Genomic DNA, 24703 nt, shown 5'->3' on the forward strand with positions numbered 1-24703 from the left:
TCTTCACTTATATCATGGTAAACATCTTCATGTAGATCGACCTCCTCCGTAAGCTGGACAGATATTACTGGATGTGCATGAGAATCGTCAATATGGGTCTTGTCGCCTTTCCATTCTTCATATGATTCATTTGATATCATTGCAATCGGTTCTTCTTTCAATCTTTCTGATTCTTTCAAAGTGTTCGACCATTGGAACTTGTCCAAAGTAACGAATCTTTGTGATTTTGCCGAAGTCCCGACCATATTTGATGTCGAAGGTAGTGATAGCCAGCTTGCTAACTTGTTTGCATCATATTCACTAATCTGCTCTGGATCCTCTTCAAAATGGTCATTGGATGACTCTTCAACATTGTACGACACTTCTGAATTAACTTTTAGCTTGGTATGGCGTCTTTTGCCACCCTCACATCGAAGCTGATGAACATTCTGGGAGAGCTGGGTAGAATTTACGACTGACATCTTGTCGTCATCACATTTTCTTGGTGGAATATGTGAAACATTTCTACCATTTTCATCATTCTTCTTCGAGTCTGTCGGACATTCGTCAGCTCGCAAGTCCATTCGTGGTTTTCTTGTCCGTTTAAGAAAACTGTATACTATGATTACACAGAAAAGGACAAGCAAAGCAACGTAAAATAAGTGCAGCATCGAGTCCATATTTGATTCTGACGAGGAATATTGCAAGACTAGCTGTGCGTTTGCACTCCCGATATGATTCCGTACCTTACCGAAGCACTCAAAAACTATCGATGCATTATTGGACCTTTTGGAGTTGTTCACTTGAAAGGTTATCTGGTCATGTTTAGCAAAATACGTGACACTATTTGGGACTTCTGATTTTGTCTTCCAAGTAACATTATCTAGAGGTCCTGCGTTACTTGAGCAGGTGAAAGTTATGTTACCTGAGTCATTCATGGCATACATTGATGGTGTTATCATTACTTGAAGCTCTTCCAAAAACAAGATCGGTGGAAATGAACAAGAATCTTCAAATGATGTAATGCTCATTGATGATGGAATATCCTGACGAACAATGCAGGATATATAGCTGTTGTTCATACGCACAGAGGGTAACATTGAGATGGATACCTCAAGACCATTTCCGGATATGATCACACTAGAACTCACTAATGATCTGTTTTGAACTTGGAAGAAAAGTGTAGACTTTGGTCGTCCAATGTCACCAAGGCTGCACTGTAAAACGGCTGTCGCATTTGTCACCTCATCTTTGAAGAAAATGAGCTTCTGGGAACTCGAGCAGATGGGATTTGACGGTCTGTAGTTGACCAATACGGTCACAGATATTAATTTTAACGGTTTCTCCTGCATAAACCTGTATTCACCAGCTTCGTTTCTAGAGATGTTCTTTATAATGAGTGTATGCTTTGTTCCAAAATCACTAACTGTCGACGAATAGCCATATTTGTTTGGATTCCCTTCCAGGTGTCCGTTATTTATGATGAAACTGTTTTCCCCTGTGTCTTTAAATATTATACCAAAGCCATCACTATGATACACCAGTTCTACATCCTCACCCTCCAGTGCAATATATTCGTTGGTAGGCGTAATGGTTACAGCGCAAGTAAAGCACAATAACACGAACATGTAGAAGTTATGTATACTTCCATAGATGAACAAGTTTTCCATTTTTGACCACGGAATGATGAAACGTTTTTTCAATTTTGCATGAAATTTATCTTCTAAACGGCTGTGATTTTAGACGAGATGAGAGTTACGCGATGTCTTGTCAGCTGATAAAAGCATTCACAACGGCGATATGAATAATATATATATTATATATATGTAGACAATTTACTTACAGTATTTGATAATGGATTCCTCGTCGCAGACCAGTTGAAACGTTTAATTTTGATAGTTTTCCAAAGTGCAAATATTTTCGCATGTGGTAGATATCGCTAGTTTATTAGTGGGACAGACATTAACAACTGCAGGCTTACGTACATATGACATCCACGTTTCGTATTAACTATAATATGTAATTACCTTTATGCCTATTTGACAGTTGTCATGATTATGTTTGTATACAATAAAGACTATACAATAATTTTCCACGATTCACCTAATGAACCTTTACTAAAAGTATATATTACAATAAAATGTTTCGTATTCGATAATTGTTAAAGTGAAATGTTATTGATTACATGTGAACGAATGGTTGGGAAATAATACAGTGCATACAAAAGCGAACTATTGCCATGCCCACGGAAACATATTAATACTGATAGGAACTATGCAGATGCTATGCCTCCTGGACAAGTCTTCATTAAAATCCGTGAGGCTGTTTGTGCAATAATCAAGAAAAGTCCGTAGAGAAACTCTTAGAACGGAATTATTCTTTAGAATAGATTGATTCTTCGAATAAAGGCTGATTTTTCTCTCTCAAAGAGGAAAGATAATCTTTCTAAATTGGTCATGACCCCAAGAGCCATCCGCTAGTTTTTAAACTGACATATACTCCACAAATCGAACATCAGACATAAATAAAGCATTCTTGAAACAGAATAGCTTGAGACCCGCTGCTTTCCAAACTTTTCCCTAAAGAGCCGATTATTACCTACAAAAAGCACATAATTTAAAGGACTTTCTTGTTAAGTCAATATTTCGATCGGCTTAAGGAAAAGACGGATGAAGTTGCAGACAGTTTAAACTTGCAAGCTGTATGCACAAATTAAAGCGCCTTCCATGATAGTGATTGTCCAAAGGTGAACTATTGATTACCCGGTACAAACTCTAAGCATGATATCAGAAATCGATCTATAGATGGTATTGAACCAATCAGCGACGTAGCCAGGAATTTGAAAGGGGGGGGGGGAGCACTTTTTGCGATTGATATAGATTTTCAAAGTTGTAGGCACGACTATCTGAGCGGAGCGCCACCATCGGTTGGCGCGGAGCGTACAAGAAAATTTTTGGTTTTACAAACCCCCCCAGATGGCCGGAAACGGCCCTTCCCGAGTGTTCATTCTGGTTCCCTGGCCTCTTGCTAACTTGAGACACCTCATTCAATATCACTTTAAAACCCAAAAAACAAACGAGTTAAATAGTACGTAGTTCAATACTACATAATGTATTAAAATTAGCAAGGTACATGTACAGAGTAGTCTTACTTTTTAACTTCTGATACTTGTAGATACAAAGATAGGCCAGAAATGTCTTTGATACAACTGTAGCCAGTAGTTGTCTTTGATACAACTGTAGCTAGTAAATGTTTAAGTTAGCCTAAGAAGAGAAGGCGAGAGCTATCCGACGATTGCCATCTGATGCAAATTTCTCAACTGTTTTCTCAACTGAAATATTATCTGCGTAAACGGGTTCTTAACTAGATGTTAAAAAACTGACAAGATCGGATCCTACTGTCTTTTTCGGCGGGTAGAGTGTTGAATGAAACGGCTCGCGATAGAAATGACAGCCCAGATGACAGAAGAATAGGTCACCTAATTTAGCCATATTCTTGCTACGTTCATTTCAATACTTTTTCCTGTCTATAGACTCTTAAACTCGTCCAGCAAGCTTATCGATTTGAATTATGGGTGTTTTAAAAAAAAAGATAACTTGGCCAAAAAAATGTAGGCCCGGGCCAACAGTGCTACATACTGGCTACGCCCTGATCATATGATATCATTATCAGCAGATTTTGTTTCCTGTTTGAATTCCTTTACATATTCTTTTGCATAATATATCAGAAAGACAAACATAGTGCTCTTTTACAATTTTTCCAGTAGGATGATTCTTGTTTATTGTCCAATGTCTGGAATTTAATACATTTGACGAACTTAACTGATGGACAATATAAACTTTCATATTTTGTAAGCCAGATATGCAGTGGCCTAAAAACAAATATCGTTACCGCAGTGTATTAGCAGTGTAATAATTATTTATAGGAAGTGCGTATCACGTACGATTGCTAGCTTCGCTTCATAACATGCTATTCGTGCAACAACTTAGGACGACTCATAGAACGACGTTGTCGACGTTACAGTTCGTGACATTCCATAGAGTGCGGTTAGGTAGGCAATATGTATTTTATTACGCAGTGGCCAACTGTAGGCTTGTAATTGGCTATAAGCTAAATTTATCTAATTGCATCTGCCAAACTAAGTAAGTAGTTGAATCAGTAGGCGTGGATGTTACTACGATTACAATCAAGTTAACGGAGCTGACGAGTATTCAAGATCAAAAGAGCACTGACAAAATACCATGCTAAAAAAACGACAGTTTAAAAAAAAAATCGACACTGAAAGGGGGGGAGCGGTCGCTCCCCCTGCTCCCCCCTGGCTACGTCCCTGGAACCAATACGTCAACCCCCACCCCAACCCTTGCCTAATATACATGCCTTGTTTTAGATAACTGGTTGAAATGACCAAATATTTTCTAAACAGAAAAAAGAAAAGAAATAAACTTGCGATTATTGTGACAAAACTAGTCACTTTACACAGTCTTGCACAACTTGAGTTACTTGAGTACTTGAGAAAAACTTGAGTTTTTTTTACCAAATAATGCAGTAACTTTGTTTCAGTTGACAAACAATTTCAGCCACTGGACTTTTATTTTTCGTGTATTTGTCGTATCTGCACTTGATCAAATTTGGCCAAGTTCGACTCGGTGACCTCCGTTGACCATGTCACCTTAGGGGCTTGATATAATCAATGCAAAGTAATATTTCAGAGGATCATGGGCTATACGCACAACTGAAACACGCTTCTTCACACAACTTTTGAACTTTTTTTGAACAATTTGAACTTTGATCAAGTGACCGTTGGCATTTCACATTGATAAATGCACTGTAGACAGATAGTATGTGATATGCCAATTGTGTTTGAAGGTTTGGGCCATATATATATATATATATATATATATATATATATATATATATATATATATATATATATATATATATATATATATATATATATATATATATATATATATATATTGATCACTCCCCCACACAAGTGCACACTATACACACCTCTTGTTTCATCGGTGTACCAATTTTTAATTTATGACAATTTTACTTTTTACATAGATTTCAAATTTCTGACAAATATTTAATGTCATCTTACCAGGGTCGTATACATTCACCGTTTTTCAAGAGGCCGATTTAATTGATCGATTTCGAGACCGGCTCCGTGCTTTTTGCGACCAACTGCAGTGATTCGAAAAATTTACCACCAAAAGCGGTCAATTGATTTATAACTTTATAATTAGATTTGTATACTAGTACTATTGTTGGCCGGAGTGCAGGGCACTAATAAGCTGCAGCACCTTTAGATAGCTTTATTCGCTTTAATAGCGATTCTGTCAAATTAAGGAATTACACTTACTTAGTTTCTCTGTAAAGTATATATATCTCGGGGCTCCAGTGGGGAGGGGGGGGGGGGTCAAGGAGGCCCTAATGGGGATATTCTTTGTTCTCTCGTAGCGAATTTGAAGCACGAAGTATGTGAGAGAGAGAGAAGTGGAGAGAGAAATTTCAATTGAATTTAATTTGAGCCCCGATGGGTGTATTCGGAGCGCCCTCCACCGTTTTCAGATACACCTTGTGTTTTCGAAGCGAGTACAAAATGCATGTGAGCAAAAGGAATTCAATATCTATGGAATTTTATTTCCAAGCCCTTAGAAGTTGGTGGGTTTTGAGATATTTCTTGTTCCCTCGTGTTCCCTCATATAACGACCACGCGTCCGAAAGAGGAATTAATCTCTTTAATTAATTAAAAATTGAACTAATTTTTCCAAGCCCGGAAGCTGCAGTGCTCTCAGACATTTTCCTAATTATACTAGCTATTTTCAATGCGCAGAAATACAATAAAGAGATTCAAAGCTTAAAGTGGTATATTCAAAAGCCCCTGTGGCGTCCAGGGGTCGAGGCCTCGAAGGTGTAGCATTTTGTTATTCTAATATTACCCAAACAAAGCCTGGGGAATGTGGGAAATTTAGGGAGAGTCAGTTTAAAGTTTACGCAGGCAACATGGGGTGGTGGGGAACTTGGGGGAGCATGCATTATGATTGTTTGAAGTTTCCCCTTGCCTGCCACCATAGGCGTACGGGACCATTTCAGTTTGGGGGGCAGAACTTTTTGTGCCCGAAAGTTCACGTGACACTATCTAAGCGGAGCGCCACCATCGGTTGGCGCGTAGCGTACAAGAAAATTTTTGGCAAATAATGCCTCTTAGAATGCCGGAAACGGCACTTCTGAGGCCTTGCAAGTTGCATCTAAACATTCTTTATTTTATAATCTCACGTTTTAGAAATTTACACTTCCCCAAAAATTTGGTAAATTAGAAGAAGAAAAAATGGTAACATCACTTTGAAGGGGAAAAATGGGACAGTATGTTTTTTAAGCTCCTAATTAGTTACATTATTTAATATTTTAACACAGTACTCAGCTACCTCCAGAAAAACATATATTGTTCAACGACACGTAGGCGGGATAATGTCGCTGTGTCGGGTGAGACTTCAATTTGTCTCACAAAAAAAGTATAAAATATAACAAAGAATATGATAAACCTGTACTTCTAGGCACCCCCCCCCCACACCATCCATGAAAAAGAAAATGCTTCTTATATACACTCATGTTGGGGATGTCCAGGTCAAGGGCGGCATAAACACTTTTAATCTGGGGGGGGGGGGGGGCACCGACATCAAAGGGCACTTTGCAGAAATTTGATTGGACTGATGCAGCCTTATATTTAGTACCCTTTATAACTCTTATTGTATTATTTGTGTATACACATCACTCCATCTACGCCCCCCCCCCCCCCTTAAAGGAAAATATGCATACTAGCACTGCAATATCCAATGTGCAAATTGGGAAACAAAGAACAAGTTTTCTTTTGAGACAAAATGAGGTGAAATCATGCTAGTTGCTAATGTAAGTATCTTCCGAATTAGAGTTCTTTTTAATATCTTAACAATTTTTTTCCATTCGAAATAGCTTTGAGTTTGACCCACAGAAATTCATTAAAAGTCACGGGCTTAGCCAGGATTTGCAAAGTTGTATGCACGACTATCTGAGCGGAGCGCCACCATCGGTTGGCGCGGAGCGTTCTAGAAAATTTTTGGTTTTACAAACCCCTCAGATGGCCGGAAACGGCCCGCCCCGAGTGTTCATTCTGGTTCCCTGGCCTCTTGCTAACTTGAGGCACCTCAATTTTTATGTAGAAAAAAGGCACATTTTTAACCTGAGGAAAAGTGGGGGGGGCACGTGCCCCATGTGCCCCCACCCCGGTTCCGTCACCCTTGGTCCAAGTATACAATTGACTAGTTAGGAAAAAATTGATCGTGCAAAAAGCGTGGTAGCCCAGATAAACTGCGCTTACGGTGGTGTTACACGGAAATATTCGGGCATCATGATGCTAAATAAAGAAAATCATGGAATTGTCGGGCAAGAATTTGAAAAAGATTCGGGCAAGCTACTGCATATTTATAAATATATATATATATATATATTTCCAGAAGACAAGAAATTCGGGCAGCCTAAGAGGAGAAAAAAAAAATTCTCCTCTTAGGCTGCCCGAATTTTTCAGGACTTTTGCCCGAATTTCTTGTCCTCTGGAAATTTGGGGGCAGTCTGCGCCCCCCTGTCCCCCCCCCCCCCGCCTCGTACGCCTATGCCTGCCACCTTCTTGACGTCGCCACTGCGCCTGTGACGCCTCATGGTGTGTTGTTAATTTGAGAGCTACAGCGTTGTTGCAGAATTTGAGGCTTTGTCGCCGCATATAAAATGTTTTGTTTGGGGATGGGGTGGGGTGGGACTAAAATGTCAGCAAGCCTAGCTTTCAAAGTTCAAGGACACCCCTGGTTACAAATACTATTTTTGTTAATAATGCACATATAAATTACAACATGAAAGAAATATAAGTTGGGAATGCGAAAGGTTTGACTGAAAAGAAAGAAACGCTGGTGGGATGGGGTGCCAGGGGTGGGAAGTAGTGAGGATTTGGATTTAGTTTTTCAAATTTATGTCGTCGTTAAACTCCTTGAAACTTCAAAACGAGCGTACGTCATAAAGTTTGTAAATACGCTCCACCCGCTTCTCCATTTTTGATTGGTGAAGAAGTTTCATGACGTCATTACCTGTCTTATAATATAACAAGTTTTCACGTTACTCGTACCGTGTGAAGTGGCTAACCCTATTAATACTATATACTCAAAAGTTGTGGTACCTGTTTGTCAATCGATTCTTCATCGACTTATTCTCTTCTATGAAAGGATGAAGAAAATAGTGTTTAGATAACGGTAACACCAGGAGGTCTATATGAACTGAATCAAACAGTTAGGAAGTTTGGTATTACTTACATTATCTCTATCTAGGCCTAGGCTAATGAAGCAGCAATCGGTCAACGAAAAAGCCTAGGTTAAGTATGGTCCTAGCTACTCCTGGTTCGACTCATTGATGAAGTTGGTGTTTTTGTGTACATTCAAGTTTCAGGCAGAAACGAGCGACATCTACCATAGCTTTTTGCAGCAATGTTTAATTTCTAGTGTTGTTTATAGCGTAACGAAACAATTTAAGCAACACATGTCTGGATGATATAACTGCAAGAGGATATTTCACTGCAGTAAGTGATTGTTCAAACACGATAGTTTGAGTGATTTTTAAGAAACAGTGAAAGAGGAATGTTTTCAAAAACTGCCAACATATTACATGGCATGTAGCTGCCTTTAACACCAGGTAGGCTAACCTAGATCCACCTCACAACAGACAAATATCTTATTGATATGAAAATATTCAATGGGATTATAAATAATGCATGCCAGCAAACTCTGTTTTCAATTCTTCTTTGGCTATCACCCTCCTTTTGGATCCCCATTACTCTTATACTGAACACAAATAGGCTAGAGTGGCATGTCTGGCCACGAAATATCCAGTTACTAAGTAGCATAAAAAGATTTAGCCTACTTCGATGAAGTTTTGTATGATACTTTGATCCAATGTTGAAGTAACATTTTCAAAATGGATACAGAAGAGCTGAAGGCTTCAGTCATGTCCCGAAAGGACAGTACTGGTTTAAATATTCTAACAGATCCATCGGTTCATGAGTATTTATCCCATATCTTTGAAAAGAATGACAAAGATAGCCAAAATGGGGGGCCTGATAATGAACTAACATCAGAAGTCATCAAGGCAATGTTAAGAAGGAAAATTGCTCAGTACAACATGCGGAAAGGAAGTTTGACAGCATACTTTGTTGAGGTAAGTTGTAAAAGGAAAACTCAAACTATTTAAGGTAAAGCCTGACAAATAAAAAAAACATATAAAATCATATGTACAATGGGAATTATGATAATGCAAACATAGACAGGCTTCAAAGAACGATATTAAATACCTAGCAGATTTTTAGAATGATCGTATTGTCAATTTAGCCATTTCTAGCAACTTGCAAAGGGACGTACACTTATTGGAATGATAATTTCTCATTTAAAGCAACCTGCTTTTAATATCACCATGGTAACGACAGGTTGGATACAAAGCTGAATCCTGCATATATTTCAGCAATTACATAATTAATCTCAAGAAAATGAATGAATTTTATTCAATTTCTAAATGAAACAGTACATCATTATGTTCATAGCTAATTCACAACTTTTGTTTTGACATAATTTCTTTATCTTTTAAACAGGGAGTCTTATATGAAGGTATTGTGAAATTTTTATATCACCATAGAAACCATTGTGTTACAAAAATGTTGAAGATCTTGAGCAACAAGACTGTCCAGTCTCTAGTCCCGCTACTGAAGGAGCAGTTGAGGCTTCCTCCTCAACAGCTAGATGAGAGGCTGGTGATCTATCAAATCACAGGCTCAGGTAAGAGACAGGTCATACTTTCAAAGTCAAAATTATATGCTATCGGGTGATAATGTTGTTAAAGGCATTGAAGACTCGCCCCAAACAGCGCGCCGCCATCTTTTAAAAGTTAACTTTCCGTTGCTTGCAAGTGAAGTTTTTCTCTCGTCGCCACAAAATGCAGACAGAAGTGAAACGTGATACCTTGTTATCTTTAGCTGGACGCTGTATCGTTTGTACACTGTGCTGTGGGTATTGACCGCAGCTGTATATGTACTGACTGTAGACTAAGTGTCTAATTACCGACAGTAGCAAGCTGTATGTGTATTTTCTGGGATCGATGGTGGTGTCTAACACTTCAGTTACACCTCATTCGAAAACTAGGTCAGATTACCGGCATTAGACGTTTCTTTTTGAGCGAGTCTTCAAGGGTGTTTCTCTTAAGTTGGTGGAAGGAAATAAATGGTTAAATAGCAAGGGACATTAACTAAGTCAGGACTGTAAACTGTGCAGACTAGTTCAGTTGGTATTTACTTAGCCCTGAATTTGTGTATTCATGAGTTCACTGACTGATAAGTACAAAGTTAACCAATTCAGATGTCAGTTTTGTTTCCAACATAGCACCCTCTTTTCTATGAAGAAATTTGAGTCATTCACTTTATTTTATGAGAATTGTATTAATATGACTAAAAGGGATTTGATCCCTGGCCATTTGCTACTTGAATGGAGAAGAACAACCCCCACCCCCTGATTCAGGCTCCTGGCCGCCTTCCCCTGTAACATTTTGTACTAGAAGTGAAATTTAAAGCAAACAGGCGCAACGTTACACATAAAAAAATATATATATATAAATTGGTTTTTATTTTGTTTTAATAGTTGGTTACCTCTCAAGTGAAGTTGATTGCCAAGCTAAGCTAAAAGGGAATGTGATGAATACAAAATGCCAATGAATGGGATATTCATTGTAATTTAAAAGGATAATTGAATACAAAATCTGGAAAACAGAACAAAATTAATGAGATTAGAACTGGCATTATCTACAACGTCTATACAACCTTGATTCTAAAACAAATGGTAATGGAGGTGGATGGGGTGAAGAAGGGGCCTGGCCCTTCATAAATTTCATACAGTAGCAGTGGTATTAATGCAGGGTTGTTGCTGCCAGGTGGATAAAATTTGCACCTCCACAAATTAAAACCATGTCTCTCCATTAATAATTAATTGTTATGATGCTTGCATGCATCTTAAGACAGCCATTCAGAATTGCATGACCCTACAAAGTTCATTTATTCAGTAAAAGAAATCCACAAAGCTAACTTTTTTTGCATTGGTAACTCATACATATTCATGACATTGAGTCATGTGAGTACAGATAGATCACATGTAACTGTTTTAGAATAGAAATTTAAACTGTCAGCTTACACTAACATTGATTAATATCAGCAATGCTTAGATTGAAATATTTAACAAGTTCTTATACATAATGGTAATTGAGGGAGCTATTGACTTTCTAATCCCCTGACATGTATAGCCTACTCTGTTTAGGATAGCTCCCCTATTGCGTAGTTCAGGACCCACAGGAAGGTTCATTGATTTCCCACGGCAAGGTTTAATTTAGAGTTGTTTGTTTGATTTTGATGAGCAAAGGGAAGTGATAAACCTTACATGCGCTAATGAGAGATATATATTAGGACACTATATATCTTCCACTGATGTTTAAAGTTTTGACAGGGAAGGTTGTGTAAGCTGGTTAAAAATATTGATATTGCAAGAGCCTAGTTTGACCTGGACTTTAATAACCTCAAGAGGGGAATTTCCACTACTTTCTTTCCTACTATACCAGTGCTTGCAAATGGTAGAAGTTATTCTTAGGTATCAGCTCCTTGGAAATGGAGTATGTGACCACAGTTTAATCAAATCTTATTCAAGTTTTATGTGGTATAGACCAAATGTTAAATATTTTCACATTCTTCCACCCCCCTCCACCGGCCCCCCCCCCCCCATTCCCCCAAATTTATCTGAAAACATTAGCTATAGTGATGGTTAGAGAAAATCCCTATGATTAACATACATGTCTCAAAGTATCAAGATATAATAAAGATATACCTGTAGATGAATTAGCCTCTGAAGAAGATCCTGCTAGGATCGAAACGTCAGGCCAACTTAGTGCTTTTACACAGAGATATTCAGTGTTGAAAAAACGGTTTAAGAAAAAAAGAACAATACAAAAACCTTGATCCACTCTACCACACCCCAGTGACATCTCGTACCTGTATCATGTATGTCAAAGATAAGTGATTAAAACTACAAGTAGTTACACTGGTTCCTTGATCAGAGGAATTACTAGGGAACTGCTGAGGGCCTGATTGTTGGAAGGTCTAATCCTGCCATCTGGTCACTTGGTTCTGGTATTAGTCATATATGTATCTATAGTTCCACTAAGAAGCTTATCTTCTTACCAGTAGAGGACAGCTATTCTATATACAGTTAGCTCTGGGAACAGTAGATAATCTGAACTAACTTGTGAAATCGTGTAATGACTGGCCAGGGACCGAAATCCTCTTATAAGCCCATGCTGTCTTGGACATGTACAGTAATCAATTCAAAAGTGGTGTTCTTTGTATGAACATCTCCACTTTATATTCTTCATTATCGGCATCCAACTGAGGTCAATTTATTGCAGGATATATATATTAGTGGTAATGGGCTGTAGTAAATGATAGTGTTGCATTGTCCCAGTGACTGAGACAGTTATAGGCCTATATAGTAATGTGGACTACTAACCGCCCATGCAATATGGCTCCTGCATGAATTATTGTATATACTTGTTCATGTCTTCTTATAAATATCAAAGGATACTGAATGTATACAATGTTCCTTTATTCCAATGTACACAAACATGGATGAATCCAATACTTTCACAAAACACCAACTGAAAGCATGTACAAAAGCCAAAGAAAACCCAAAACAAACAATAATATTAATTAAAAAAATGCAGTGAGTAAAGGAGGATAGTGTGGAGGTGGGGGGATGGGGGGTGGCTATAATAAAAAAGATCTTTGTTGCATGTCCATATAGTATCATTACTGTATGGTTTCTGAAATAAAGTCAAGTGTATTTTAAAGGGTGAAAAGGTATGTAGCCTACACTTAGCTAACTTTAACTGCTATTGTAGTTTTAGATCCTCCTGCAAGCAGGGACTTGCGAAGAAGCCTCATTGGCTTATCAAAGCCGCAAGCTGACCAAAGTCAGTCTCTTTCATTCATATTTAACGTCCATGATTATGAATTGTCAATTGTCAACAACTCTGTAACTGGACGACATACATTAATCTTGGAGTGACTCAGACTGGGGACCTTATGATTGGAAGGCACCTGCGTTAACCACTGAGCTAACACTCCTATTGCCCTTCTTGTTTCTTTGCTCACTCTAGAACCAAGGACATTGGCGATCCTGTGTGAAGGGAATCTGACTATGATTAACAGAAAATTCAGAAATTAATTTTACTTCTACATTTGAAGGTCTAGAGTGGAAAGGCATTTGAAAAGTACATTTAAATTGAGGCTGGGTGCTCATTATTTAATGGTTCACATTGTGCTCTACTCCAATTCATGCTACTTTTCATTTATGAATCATCCTGAATAGTTTGTTATTTGACCAACATTCCTGAGATCCTCACCAGAGGTTCATGACCTCCAGGCAGACAATTAATATTTGATCAGATGCCTGTTGTTCTCTTTGAAATCTGAAGTTTATCCAGAGGGGTCAGTTATTGATTTCCTTTGCAACGGAAGATAGAAGGAATGTAAATCACTGCTCCTCGATTCCATACACAAGTATTTAAACCTTGGCACAAACACCACTTAGTAAACAGAAAAAATAACTGTTTATCATCCTCTGTTACTGCCAGAAAAGGGATTTGTTATTCATACTGAAAGTGACAGAAGCTATGAATCTATATGTACAGTGAAGATCGACTCTTCTGGGAGAATTTCATCATTGAGTTTTACTTGTATTACACAATTAAATAAATTAATAAACTTGCAAAAACAAGTATCGTAACAGTCAAATTAATGGGGAGAAATACATGTACAGTATGTTAAATTATTGTCCAGCTGACCTTGAAAAAAATAGAAAACAAGTTTGTACTATAGTGCTACGTACCTCAAACTATTATGACCTTATGGTTTATCTAAAATTTGTTCAATAATTTTATCCTTATTTTTTTAAAGTTTTGAAATTTGCCACTTAATAAGTGAAAACAAATCATTTTATATTTATTTGTTGAATTGGTGACATGTTACATATTTTAAATTAGCTACTGTATAAATAGATCTTTCATTTGAAGTTTGATTCATTTAGATTTCTCAAAATGTTTAACTACAGATTAAAGGTAGTCACTACAGGCCCCCAATTATAGCACGCTACACTTGCTAGAAGTTTCAAAAAGTACTTTCCTGCAGGTCTTTACTCTCCAAATTGTTCTCAGACAATTTTTAAGGAACACACGTACAACATGACTGAATGTACTAGTGAGAAATTTGTAGTGAAATTTCTAGTGAAATTTCCTCAAAGGTTGTAATAAAGTAAGTTTAAGAATTTTGTCCGACGGTGACCATATTTGGGGCCAATACAGTATAACTTTAAGGAAGAGTCAAAACCTGAAAAATTCAAGATTTTCCTTCTTGGCATTTTGTATGACAGCTTCTTTAATATCAATGACTTAAATGACCGTGCAGATGAAGCAAACCTTTTGTTTGTTCATAGATTAATTATGTAATTATAATTAATCTAAGTGTAATATATAGTGCATTTATTGTTAGGTATGCATGGTAATAATCGTTTAAATACATGTATATACATACATCCTGTACAAACTGTACACTTAAGCTTTATCAGTTATTTTTTGCTATGTGTTTGTATTAAGTGTATAGAAAGTGATAGAGCCTGATAAGTCATACACATTACTTTGTAGGACAATAGTTTTGATGCATAAGTTTTGTATTTAAAGGATTAAAATGCCCCATTATTCGACTCTGGACAGCTGTCTCACTGATATTTGGCCATCTAGAGTTTTCTCATGATAGAGTAACTTTACACAAAGGCTGCCCTATATGTGTTTTACTACATGGTGTACTTGGAGTATTTATGTAGATCATTATTACCATATCTGCACATATATCATTTTGAGCTGTGATGATAATAAGTGCAACAAGTTATTACTGTAAAGTTAAATGCAATTTTAAAATGCTAGACCAACAGCATCACCATGGTTTCAACAGCATGTGCACAGTTTTGGGTAAGGTTGTGTAATGTACAAATACAAGCTATGCATCACAAAAATATATTTTGTTGTTGGACTGGACAATATTTTTTTTTTTGGGGGGGGAGTGGCAGTTGGGGGAGGGGTTGCGATGGTGTGTTAACACACAGAATAATAATAATAATAAGACTTATAATGCGCACACACCACTCGAATGTTCATGGCGCAAATGACAATGAGAAATGATACAAATAATACAGAATAATACCAAACAATGACAGAAGAAAAACTTAATGGTATAAGATCATATAAAAGCTTTTGTCATTAAGTGGGATTTTATGCTCTTCTTAAAGTTAGAGAGAGTAGATGTTTTTCTGATTTTTAAGGGAAGTTGGTTCCATAAGCTAGGGGCAGAAACAATAAATGACCTATCCCCCCAAGAATGTTTGGACTTAATTTCAGATAATAAAAATTGAGAGCTGGATCTTAGATTACGAGAGGGGACATAAATATGTAATAAGTCAGAATTATACATTGGACCATGTCCTTTAAGTGATTTATAAACAATAAGGAGAATTTTATACAAAATACGATATTTTACAGGTAGCCAGTGCAAGTTTTTTAAGACAAGTTGGATATGACAATGCTTATGAGAATGAGTTACAATACGTGCAGCTGAGTTTTGGATTAATTGGAGTCTATGAATCTGTTCATGTGGAAGACCGAGGAGTAAGGAATTGCCCATATCCAACCTTGAAGTGATAAAAGAATGTACAATTTGTTCAGTTGCCTTATCATTTAAATAGTTTCGTAATTTGTAGATGCCTCTGAGATGAAATGCAGCAGAACTTGTTATTTTGGAAATGTGGCGTTTCATAGACATATTGGAATCGAAGATTACGCGCATGAGTGGAAGGGCGAACCTGAACATTACCAATTGATATGAATGGAATATTTATTTTAGCAAGCTGATGACAAGAACCAAAAAGCAAAAACTCAGTTTTTTCTTCATTAAGCTTAAAAAAATTACGTCTCATCCACAAACGGATATCATTGATGCAACTCTCAAGGCATCTGATGGCTTTAATACTCTCATCTTGAGAAGGACTGAAATCAATGTAAATCTGGGTATCGTCTGCATAAACGTGATATGAAATATTGTGCTTCACCAAAATTCTACGAATTGGAAGTGTATAAATAGGGAACCACTGAGGTCCAAGGACTGAACCCTGTGGAACTGAATAATCCATGTATACAGGATTGGATAATTCATCCCCAATACAAACATATTGAGGTCGTCTGTTTAAGTAAGAGTTGCACCACTCCAGAGCAACAGCAGAAAGTTATGATGTACTCTTAACACTCTTGAAGTAATGAAAGACTGTCCATTAGATTTGTCACACATTCTACATGCTGGGAATCATACAGCCAACCAGGGAGTCCCATCCAGTAGACAAATTAAATAATTCTCTTCCTGCTCACTGTGGTATAGATAGCATGTATACACATACAAAGTGTACACTATAATAGTAAGATACACCTACTGTATAAATATCGTTTTTGAACCTAGTTGAAAATGGTCAGTTTGAGATCGTTTAAAGACACAGTGTGATTGTAGATTAAAGGCATGCAAATTAAGGCTCTACAATTGAACAAATTTCTAACTTCTACATCATTAATTGAATTCCATCCAACCAAAGCGATAATTAATTAACCTACAAACATCTTTGCTTGATGTACATCAAGTTCGCTAAAAATGTGTTATATACTTTCAAAGTAACAAGCAATTGACACAAACTTTATAAAAGCCCAATATTACATAAATTTGTAAAAAAAAAATTATAAGTTTTGTTCAAATTATACATGCTTCATCATGAACTACTCCACAATGGGAATAAAATACAGTTATCCTATTACATTCCACTGTCAGTTACGGACCTGACCTGTTTTTCATTTACTGTCTCAAGCTACGGTTATTTACTAGCAGCTATTTACTTAAATTAGAATGAAAGGCCGCAATTTTCTTCAATATACTTCCTCTCAGGGGAATTTATTGACTGACGTGTGGCCCAATCCATTGGACAAACGTGCCAACCTCCAAGGGAACAATCTTTTCCAAGCATTTCCTTGTTCGGTGATTAATACTAGCCGATTGTTACTGTCATGTACTACTTAGCTCTCCCCCCTCTCTGCCCCTCTCAGTCACTATGATCAGTTTAAGAATTATGACCACAGGACAAATGACAAACAATTACAGTAGCTCTTTTGTGATATTGTTAGTACCTGCTGTTGTTATTTAAATGAGATCCAGGAAAGAATAGACGAATCAAATTAGAGCTCTACGGTAACTGGCACAAATGATGAAGAGCAGTAGTGTGTAATGCACAAACAAGTAGAAGAATCAATAAATGGATCAGGTGGTTAAGAGGGGGTGAAATACTTTGAAGGACCCGAATATTGCCACCGATTCAGGTTGTTCACATTTTGTCTTCAGATCAAAGGGAGGATGGATATACTAAGCAGATAACTAGTGTTATTTAAAGCCTCAATATATACTCATACCAGACTTTGACTAATCTGTGGCAATGAAGAATACATTTCAATTGATCTTAGATGTTTATCCTCTGCATTGGTTATATATCTGTGGAAATAATCATAGCCTATTTGTTAATTGTTTTTTCGTGGATGCTTTTGAAGGAACTTCCAGATCATTTTCTAGAGGATAACTTAATGGACATTGTCTCCAAGAAGGTAAAAGTATGGACTAGGATAATGTATCTATATTTTGTAATATCTTAAGCAAATTAATTATGCAATGGGAATTGATTACTTTTGTTCATGTCTACTTTTTCTTTCATTGTGGATGTGCAGAAGATATCATGACCTATGCTCTGAAACGTATTTGAACAGTTTAATTATATGAAGTAATGTGATTTGGTTGGGGTGTCATGAAGGAAATTCAGTGGATAGCTCAACTATGTAGAAATAGAAAATATAGTTTTGATCAAAAAAGAAAGAAACAAAATATTGCAAATTAATTACATAGAACATGTTTGTAACACTCATATCTTAATTGTTGTTGAACATACAAAACTCATGTACAGTCACATATATATATGCATTGTAGTGGGAGGTAATAGATTGCCAAATGGTAAATATTCTGTACAGGTTTAAAATTGCTTACAGTATATTTATAGATTTTAAGCGAAAGGCAGAAGTACTGTAGATTTGTCAGCAAGTAAGATTAACATGAATGTCATGTGTATATAAACAAGTTTTAAAACCAATAGAAGAAATGTGTTAAAAAATTTCTAACCTTGCTCTTTGCACATTTATGCACTTGATATGTGTCACTAATTTATGAAAAAATTAGTGCTTGGCATTGTTTTCTTAACTTGAACATAATTATCCCATATTGTACATATGTATCCATCTTTTTGTTAACAATTATTGAAGGATCTCTATACATATTGTAACCGCTTGATGGACTGAGATATGATATTAACTTTTCATATGTATCGTTTGTACAATAATGATGAACTGCATTCAAAATAAAGGCTGCTGCCTCACATAAATGTAGCCAAGTATGTTTACAAGACTTTTTCGTCCATGTCGTTTGCTTGGGACAGTTCTTATTTATTTGTTCTATAGTATTGTACGTCCTCGGTAAAATTAAGAATTTTTTTTATCTCTAGTTTAATTTAATATTAGGATTGACTGATCCCATTAAAATTGTGCCTTGTAAAGAAAAATGAATTACTTAATTGCATGAACTACTGTAGGACAGTACAGCACTCATCCTCCTGGGAATCGCTACCCTGGAAGCTAATGATTATTGGCATGTAGAATATATTAACAGTAATTATTGTAAGCTAGAAGCTGCTCTCTGTGTTTTTGGAGAAGTCCTTGACAGGTGCTTGATACAGAAATTGATGTTTGTCTACCAAGAGTTCCACAAACGTCATTGAATTAGTACTGACCCGTCCAGTAGACTTAATAGCCTATCACTAGTTACCTGCAATCGCTATTTGTACAATAAATCCAATTGGGACTGCGTCTGGACTGCATTGTCCAAGTATATCCTAGCAAATATAACTTGTTTGTGTAAAGAATTATAGCAATACTGTAGCACACAATACCCTTCAATTGATGAGAATGTCCAAACCTGGGAAAGCTGATTCTTTATAACTTTGCAGGCAGCATTTAAAATGAAAACAGATACTGTCGGTGATTGATTTTGATAACTCCAGATAAAGTCTTTTCAAAATTGAAAAGAATTCATTAATTACTTAAAGTGAAAATAATTACAAACTGGTAATGTGATCCTTTAAGTTGTGCAATATATAAAAGATTAACATTAATTGCAAAGTACAATAGCTACGTGATTGTTTTATGTTCACCGGATTTATGATTTCTGCCCAAAAAATAAAAATAATTAAAGGAAGGGGAAAAATAGGTTTTGTCACAGGCAGGCATGGTGCAAATATTGTAAGATCATGTTCAAAAGAGATTTTGGGGGTCCTTTGTCAAGCTATAAAATGATAAGACTGCATGATATATCCTCAAAGTGCTGTTAAAGTTCTGTTAATTCATATGTCATTTGCAGTAAGTTGATAACCCTCACCCAAGAAACCAACACACGACTGTTTCATCAGTCCCCAAATTCATGTGGTTAGCATGCTATATGTAACTTGAGTGAATTAGTTAGTAACAATAGTAAAGAATAAATTATATGTTACTATGTACACTACTGTCATATTAACCAGTACAGATGGTTAATAGTTACTGTAGATACTAAAATTGGCTGAAGAAATAACAATGTATCCATGTGGCAGAAAAGCCCTTTGTAGTTGGGGACTGGGGGTGCCAATATGGACATTTAGTATCTAGGATACATTTACATGCCGGTCTTAGAAAGTATTTTGTAGCCATCTTTGTCCAGTTTTTTTTGTAAATGAAATTGCATGATAGCTCCTTAATCATCTTAATGTGCTCTTAATTAATAAATATTCATTATTCATTGCAGCTGCTGGACTACTGTTTAGCATTAAGCCAATTATCCAGATCTAACCCTAGACATAATTAAACAAAACAACACACAAGCCAAATAGATAATTTTCGGAGAGGAAATCAATTAAGGGGCATAAGTAGGGTGGGAAATGGAGGCAAGATGCACAGATGAGAGAGGGAAATTGAATCAATAGGATAGGTGCGGCTCTAACACATTCATTCATTGGTTGTATCCTCAATGACGACTTCTTCGAAAATTCTCAGAGGGGCAGGTCAAGGGAATTTACGTCGCTTCTACTAGATGACTTGTGACGGCTGCTGGGTGCGAAGGGTCCGTCTCACAAAAGCGATAGGTACAGTAATTAAAGCAGGAAATTTATTTTAGTTTTTGATAATTAGGGTGACGTCACTCGTAGTGTAAGGCATTTTATTGGGGGACAGTGCGGTGAAGATGTTCCAGCAGTCAGTTATTAATTTCCTTCACTTCTGAAAATCAAAGCCAGGTGGTTATTCACACACACACAGTCATCTTACGTTTCTTGCAAAGGAAAAGCTCATTTCTGGTCCGCGGGGTTCCGACCACTAATCACATGGATATAGCTAAGTTACAAACACTCCCAAAATGGGAGCAATTAGGTCAGTAATTCCCGTATTATTCAGTTCTCTCTCAGGCAGTGCAGTTAAAAGTTCTACTCAATATTTGCTACAGCTACATCTAAGTTGTGCTTTTATAATCGTCCTTTCGATGTTCCTCTCATCATTATTTCTCTGTGGTCTTTTTCAGATGAAATCCTTCTCTCGTCAGAAGAGTGCCCGTTAGAGATTGCTGTTAACAGTCATCGGAATGTGACATTTGAAGTCAAAATGGCTACTATGAAGAGTGGATCGAGTATAGAGTCTTTCTCTAGTCTAGAGATCTCTTCGGGTTCTTCAAACCGGAAAGCTCTCTCGAATTTCTTCGGCGTTAACGAGAACGAACTCGCCGTCGCATTCTCTCCTTCATTGAGCGGCAAGTCTCTCAGCGGAGGGAGTGACTTTGAACCGAGCACGGCAGACGAAGTGAGTTTGCATAGCAGCAATAGCAGCAACAGCCTCTCAGAGAGTTTCAGTAGGCTGAAGAAGAGCCCTAGATTGTTCTCGAGTAACAACGGAACGGGGCTCTGGCTAAGAGACAAGACACCTACTTTCAAACGGAAAGGTCCCTTGAGCTTACAGCCGGCATCATCCGAGAAGGATCTCGCCCAGAATGGGCGACAATCTCCCAAGCGAAAAACAAAGAATAGGAGCATAACTGCTCTGCTAGAAAATGGTCTGAATCTTAAGAAGAGACAGGCGGAGCATGGTAGAGGCCCTGCCGGTTCCAGCGATCAGGACGAAGGACTATTTAAGCTGCATGCAAACTTCCCCGAGTCAGGGTGCACCTGTAGAAGGGTGTTCGTTGATAAGTTTTCAAAGGCAGAGGACGTGGTTCGAGATTTTCTTGATCTTTCCTCTGTGTCTTACGATTCGTACGATGATTTCGTTCTCTGCGATGTCGTAGGATGGTACCACTCGGTGGCCAATGGTAACTCAGCAAAGACTGCAGGGGAGACTAAGCTCATGAGGAGGGCTTCGGTCGGGTGGAAGGAGGAATGTTTCAGGACTTTGGACGATAAAGAACATCCGTTGGTGGTTCAGTCGTTGTGGGTGCCGGGTAGCGGACGCTCTCGCAGGTTCGAGATCAGACGCAAAACAGACATCGTGCAAGAAAACGGTGAGTTGGCGTTCTTTGACCTGGTCAACGGACAGTTGGAGAGAAAATCGGAGATGAAGTGGGAGCAGGACTATGAATCAATTACGAATGCATCGAGTGGGAGTCAGAGAAGTAGGTTATATTGCCCGACGATTTCAGAGTTATCAGTAGAGAAGGAAGACACTGAGAGTAGCGATGAGCATGCCGTCAGTAGTAGCCTGCTGGCCCCTCGTGATCGACCCTACGTGGTCTGCATCCAGGGTTATTCTGCGGAGAAGGATTTACTCTTTCACACTCTGAACAAAGAGACTCTCATTGTTGGAAACCAGCTGAGCGCCAGGGCAGAAGGGTCGGCGATGAAAGCTCCCGACATACAGTTGCACGGCCCGGACGTCTTGCTACAGCATTGCATTCTCTCTTGCCATCACGTCACAGATTTGGACTCCTCGTCGTTCAGTTTCGATAAGTTCTTGGTGACCCTTGAGCCTTGCAGCGGGGGTAAGGTGTCCCTAAATGGTTCTCCTCTCGACCAGGAGATCGAACTGAGGCCGGGGGATCTCGTCTCTGTAGGAAGCTACTACCACTTTATCTTGCGAGATGCGTCCTCCAAATGCCAGAATCTCTTTGGACTGCGATGGATGAACTCGGGCCTTCCCGAGGGAGATGGTATCTACTCGGAATTCCCCCATTTGGCCGAGGAGGCCGAAAAATATGAAGGAGATACGGAGAGATGGAAAGTGGCGTACAAGGTTGAACATGAAGATGATTTAGTAGATTTCATGATGTCTTTGTTACGAGAAGAAGAAGGAGGAAACTTTGGAATCGCCAGCGGTCATCTCTTTTTGATGATTGTAGAGTTTGCAGCTTATACACAGGGACCTGACCATACCAGGACAGCACTTCTAAAAGTTGCAAATGCTCTCTTAGAAGTAGCAGAGGTGAGTTTATTATTCTGATGTTTCTTGTAAAGGGTATAATAGATACAAGGATTGCAAAAATGAAGATTTAAGAAGTCATTAGTGTTTCCTTCAATACTTTACCATGCCAAATATATTGAAAAGTTGTTTTGTGATTGTCCTCAATAATAAGTTACTCACAGTGTTACAAAGTCAGTTGCAAGTTTGCAGGAAGGGTTCGAGGAGAGTCAAGACAGATGAGACATCTGTAGACTCTAGGTACAAATTAACATAATTTAATTGCTTCATTAAATTTGTTGCAATATAAACTAAATATGAGAGATAAGTTATATATACATGGGCACCGGTATCTTACAAATTACCGGGGAAAAAACTTACAGAATCACTGCTAAAGCGCAAGGAGGTACCTTCAGGACTTATACTTGTCAACAGCTAGGGTGGATACTGCTGTGACTTTGGCCAGTATGCTTTCCAGAAGGAGCCTCAAACTTAATTATGTGGAAGGAGGCAGCAAGTTTGACAGATTGAAAATTACAGTCCTTTCAGCTGAAGTGCCCGAATCCAGTGACTGAAAAGTATAGGCAGCATGTTGTAAAGGTTGAAGATTTAGGTGCTTAACATTGGTTAAGAAGTCTCAGTGAGGGCCGAAATTGCTTTGACAGTTGGGTGGCAGTGAAATGCTTGTTGGAGTCTGAATGTACTTACAGATATAAAGTTTAAAGAATGAAAATGTGCATCTGAATGTTTCCCCCCAGGACATTCCCATTTTCAACATTCATCTAAATTATAAGCTGATGTGAACTATTTCTCATTAACTTCAAATCAGTGTGATAGTTTGTCTTTGGGACTTTCATTTAAAGGGTGGTTTTTCTGCACACTTTGAGAATTAGTTAAATGGGAAAGCTGTATACATATCACAAAGATACCAGTAAAACTTTCGTCACAGAATTTCTCCTGCAACCACATTATTTCCATGGGTTTGTGTCCAGTTCCATCAGTTTTCAAAAACACATATTCTAAGAATTGAGCATGTCACTGCTACAAGAAAAAAGGGGGAAAAATGGAATAAGAAAAGAAAAAGATGTTAAACCTATCCAATTTGGCTTAAAGATTGTCGAAAATGTTGGGAAGAATTATAAAATTCAAGATCCATTAGTTTCCAAAACTAGCTCTTGTCACTCTTCATGATCCTATTATGAAGATTTTTCTCCACTTTCAAGAACAGATCTATAGCAAATTATTAAGTATATAGTAGTCTAACTTTCAATGAGGAGTGCAACCACACAACAGGAACTGGAGAAAAAAAATTAACATAATAATTTTCTGAAAAGAAGGCGGAGATGCTGCTATTTCTTTCAAAAAAGCAGTATCCGTGCAAAGATGATCCCTCAGGGATTAACAAGAAGGAAATGAACAGATAAAGAAAATAACATTAAATATGTAAATTGCAGTAATTTAACACATAAGTAAATGTTAAGGACAATTAAATGATGTTGAAGTCTGGAGATAGAGGACATATGATTACTGGTACAGCATTTGCCTGGGAATAGCAGTTCACTAAGGATTCTGTGAATGTAGTCAAGTACTTCTTATCTGTATTGTCAGGTGGAGAATTTTTCAATTGGCATGGACTTTGGTTTTCAATAGTACTGTTCCTTCGTTCAGTGAACTTTCAAAACTCCCATTTGATTTGCTTTTCAAAGTACTCTCGTTTGCATAGAATCGGTGTATACTGTACTGTGGTTATCCCTAAAACTGTCAATTGAAAGTGACAACTTTAATGTCATTTTGATAGATTAATGAGTCTGTGTAACTGTTAAATGGACAAGTCCCAATTCTCAACCCTGGTTTTTCCATGAATTTCATTCGTTTTTTTTTTTTCATTTTCAAATTTTGATGTCACAACATAGATTTTATTGAATAATTGCCAAATAATATAGCAAACATCTCTTTACCACTGACCGCATTTGAC

The 24703-nt window shown here is 37.6% G+C and overlaps 1 protein-coding gene across 6 annotated transcripts in view; it reads left to right on the plus strand.

Annotated features, from left to right (window-relative positions):
• The first annotated feature begins 8114 nt into the window (after positions 1-8114).
• Positions 8115-24703, plus strand: part of LOC139960640 (ras-associating and dilute domain-containing protein-like) — a 38017-nt gene continuing 21428 nt past the window's right edge. The window contains exons 1-4 of one of the 6 annotated variants that reach the window (XM_071959164.1): positions 8122-8261; positions 9091-9219; positions 9647-9830; positions 20867-22752. In XM_071959164.1, coding sequence (XP_071815265.1) covers positions 9154-9219; positions 9647-9830; positions 20867-22752 — 2136 coding nt within the window. In that variant the 5' untranslated portion in view covers positions 8122-8261; positions 9091-9153. Of the gene's footprint in view, positions 9220-9646; positions 9831-17581; positions 17824-20301; positions 20436-20534; positions 20719-20866; positions 22753-24703 lie in introns of those variants that run through there. The other 5 variants (XM_071959165.1, XM_071959163.1, XM_071959168.1 and 2 more) reach the window with 5 other exon arrangements.

This window comes from Apostichopus japonicus, chromosome 19, assembly GCF_037975245.1.
Source record: "Apostichopus japonicus isolate 1M-3 chromosome 19, ASM3797524v1, whole genome shotgun sequence".
NCBI classification, from domain to species: domain Eukaryota; kingdom Metazoa; phylum Echinodermata; class Holothuroidea; order Aspidochirotida; family Stichopodidae; genus Apostichopus; species Apostichopus japonicus.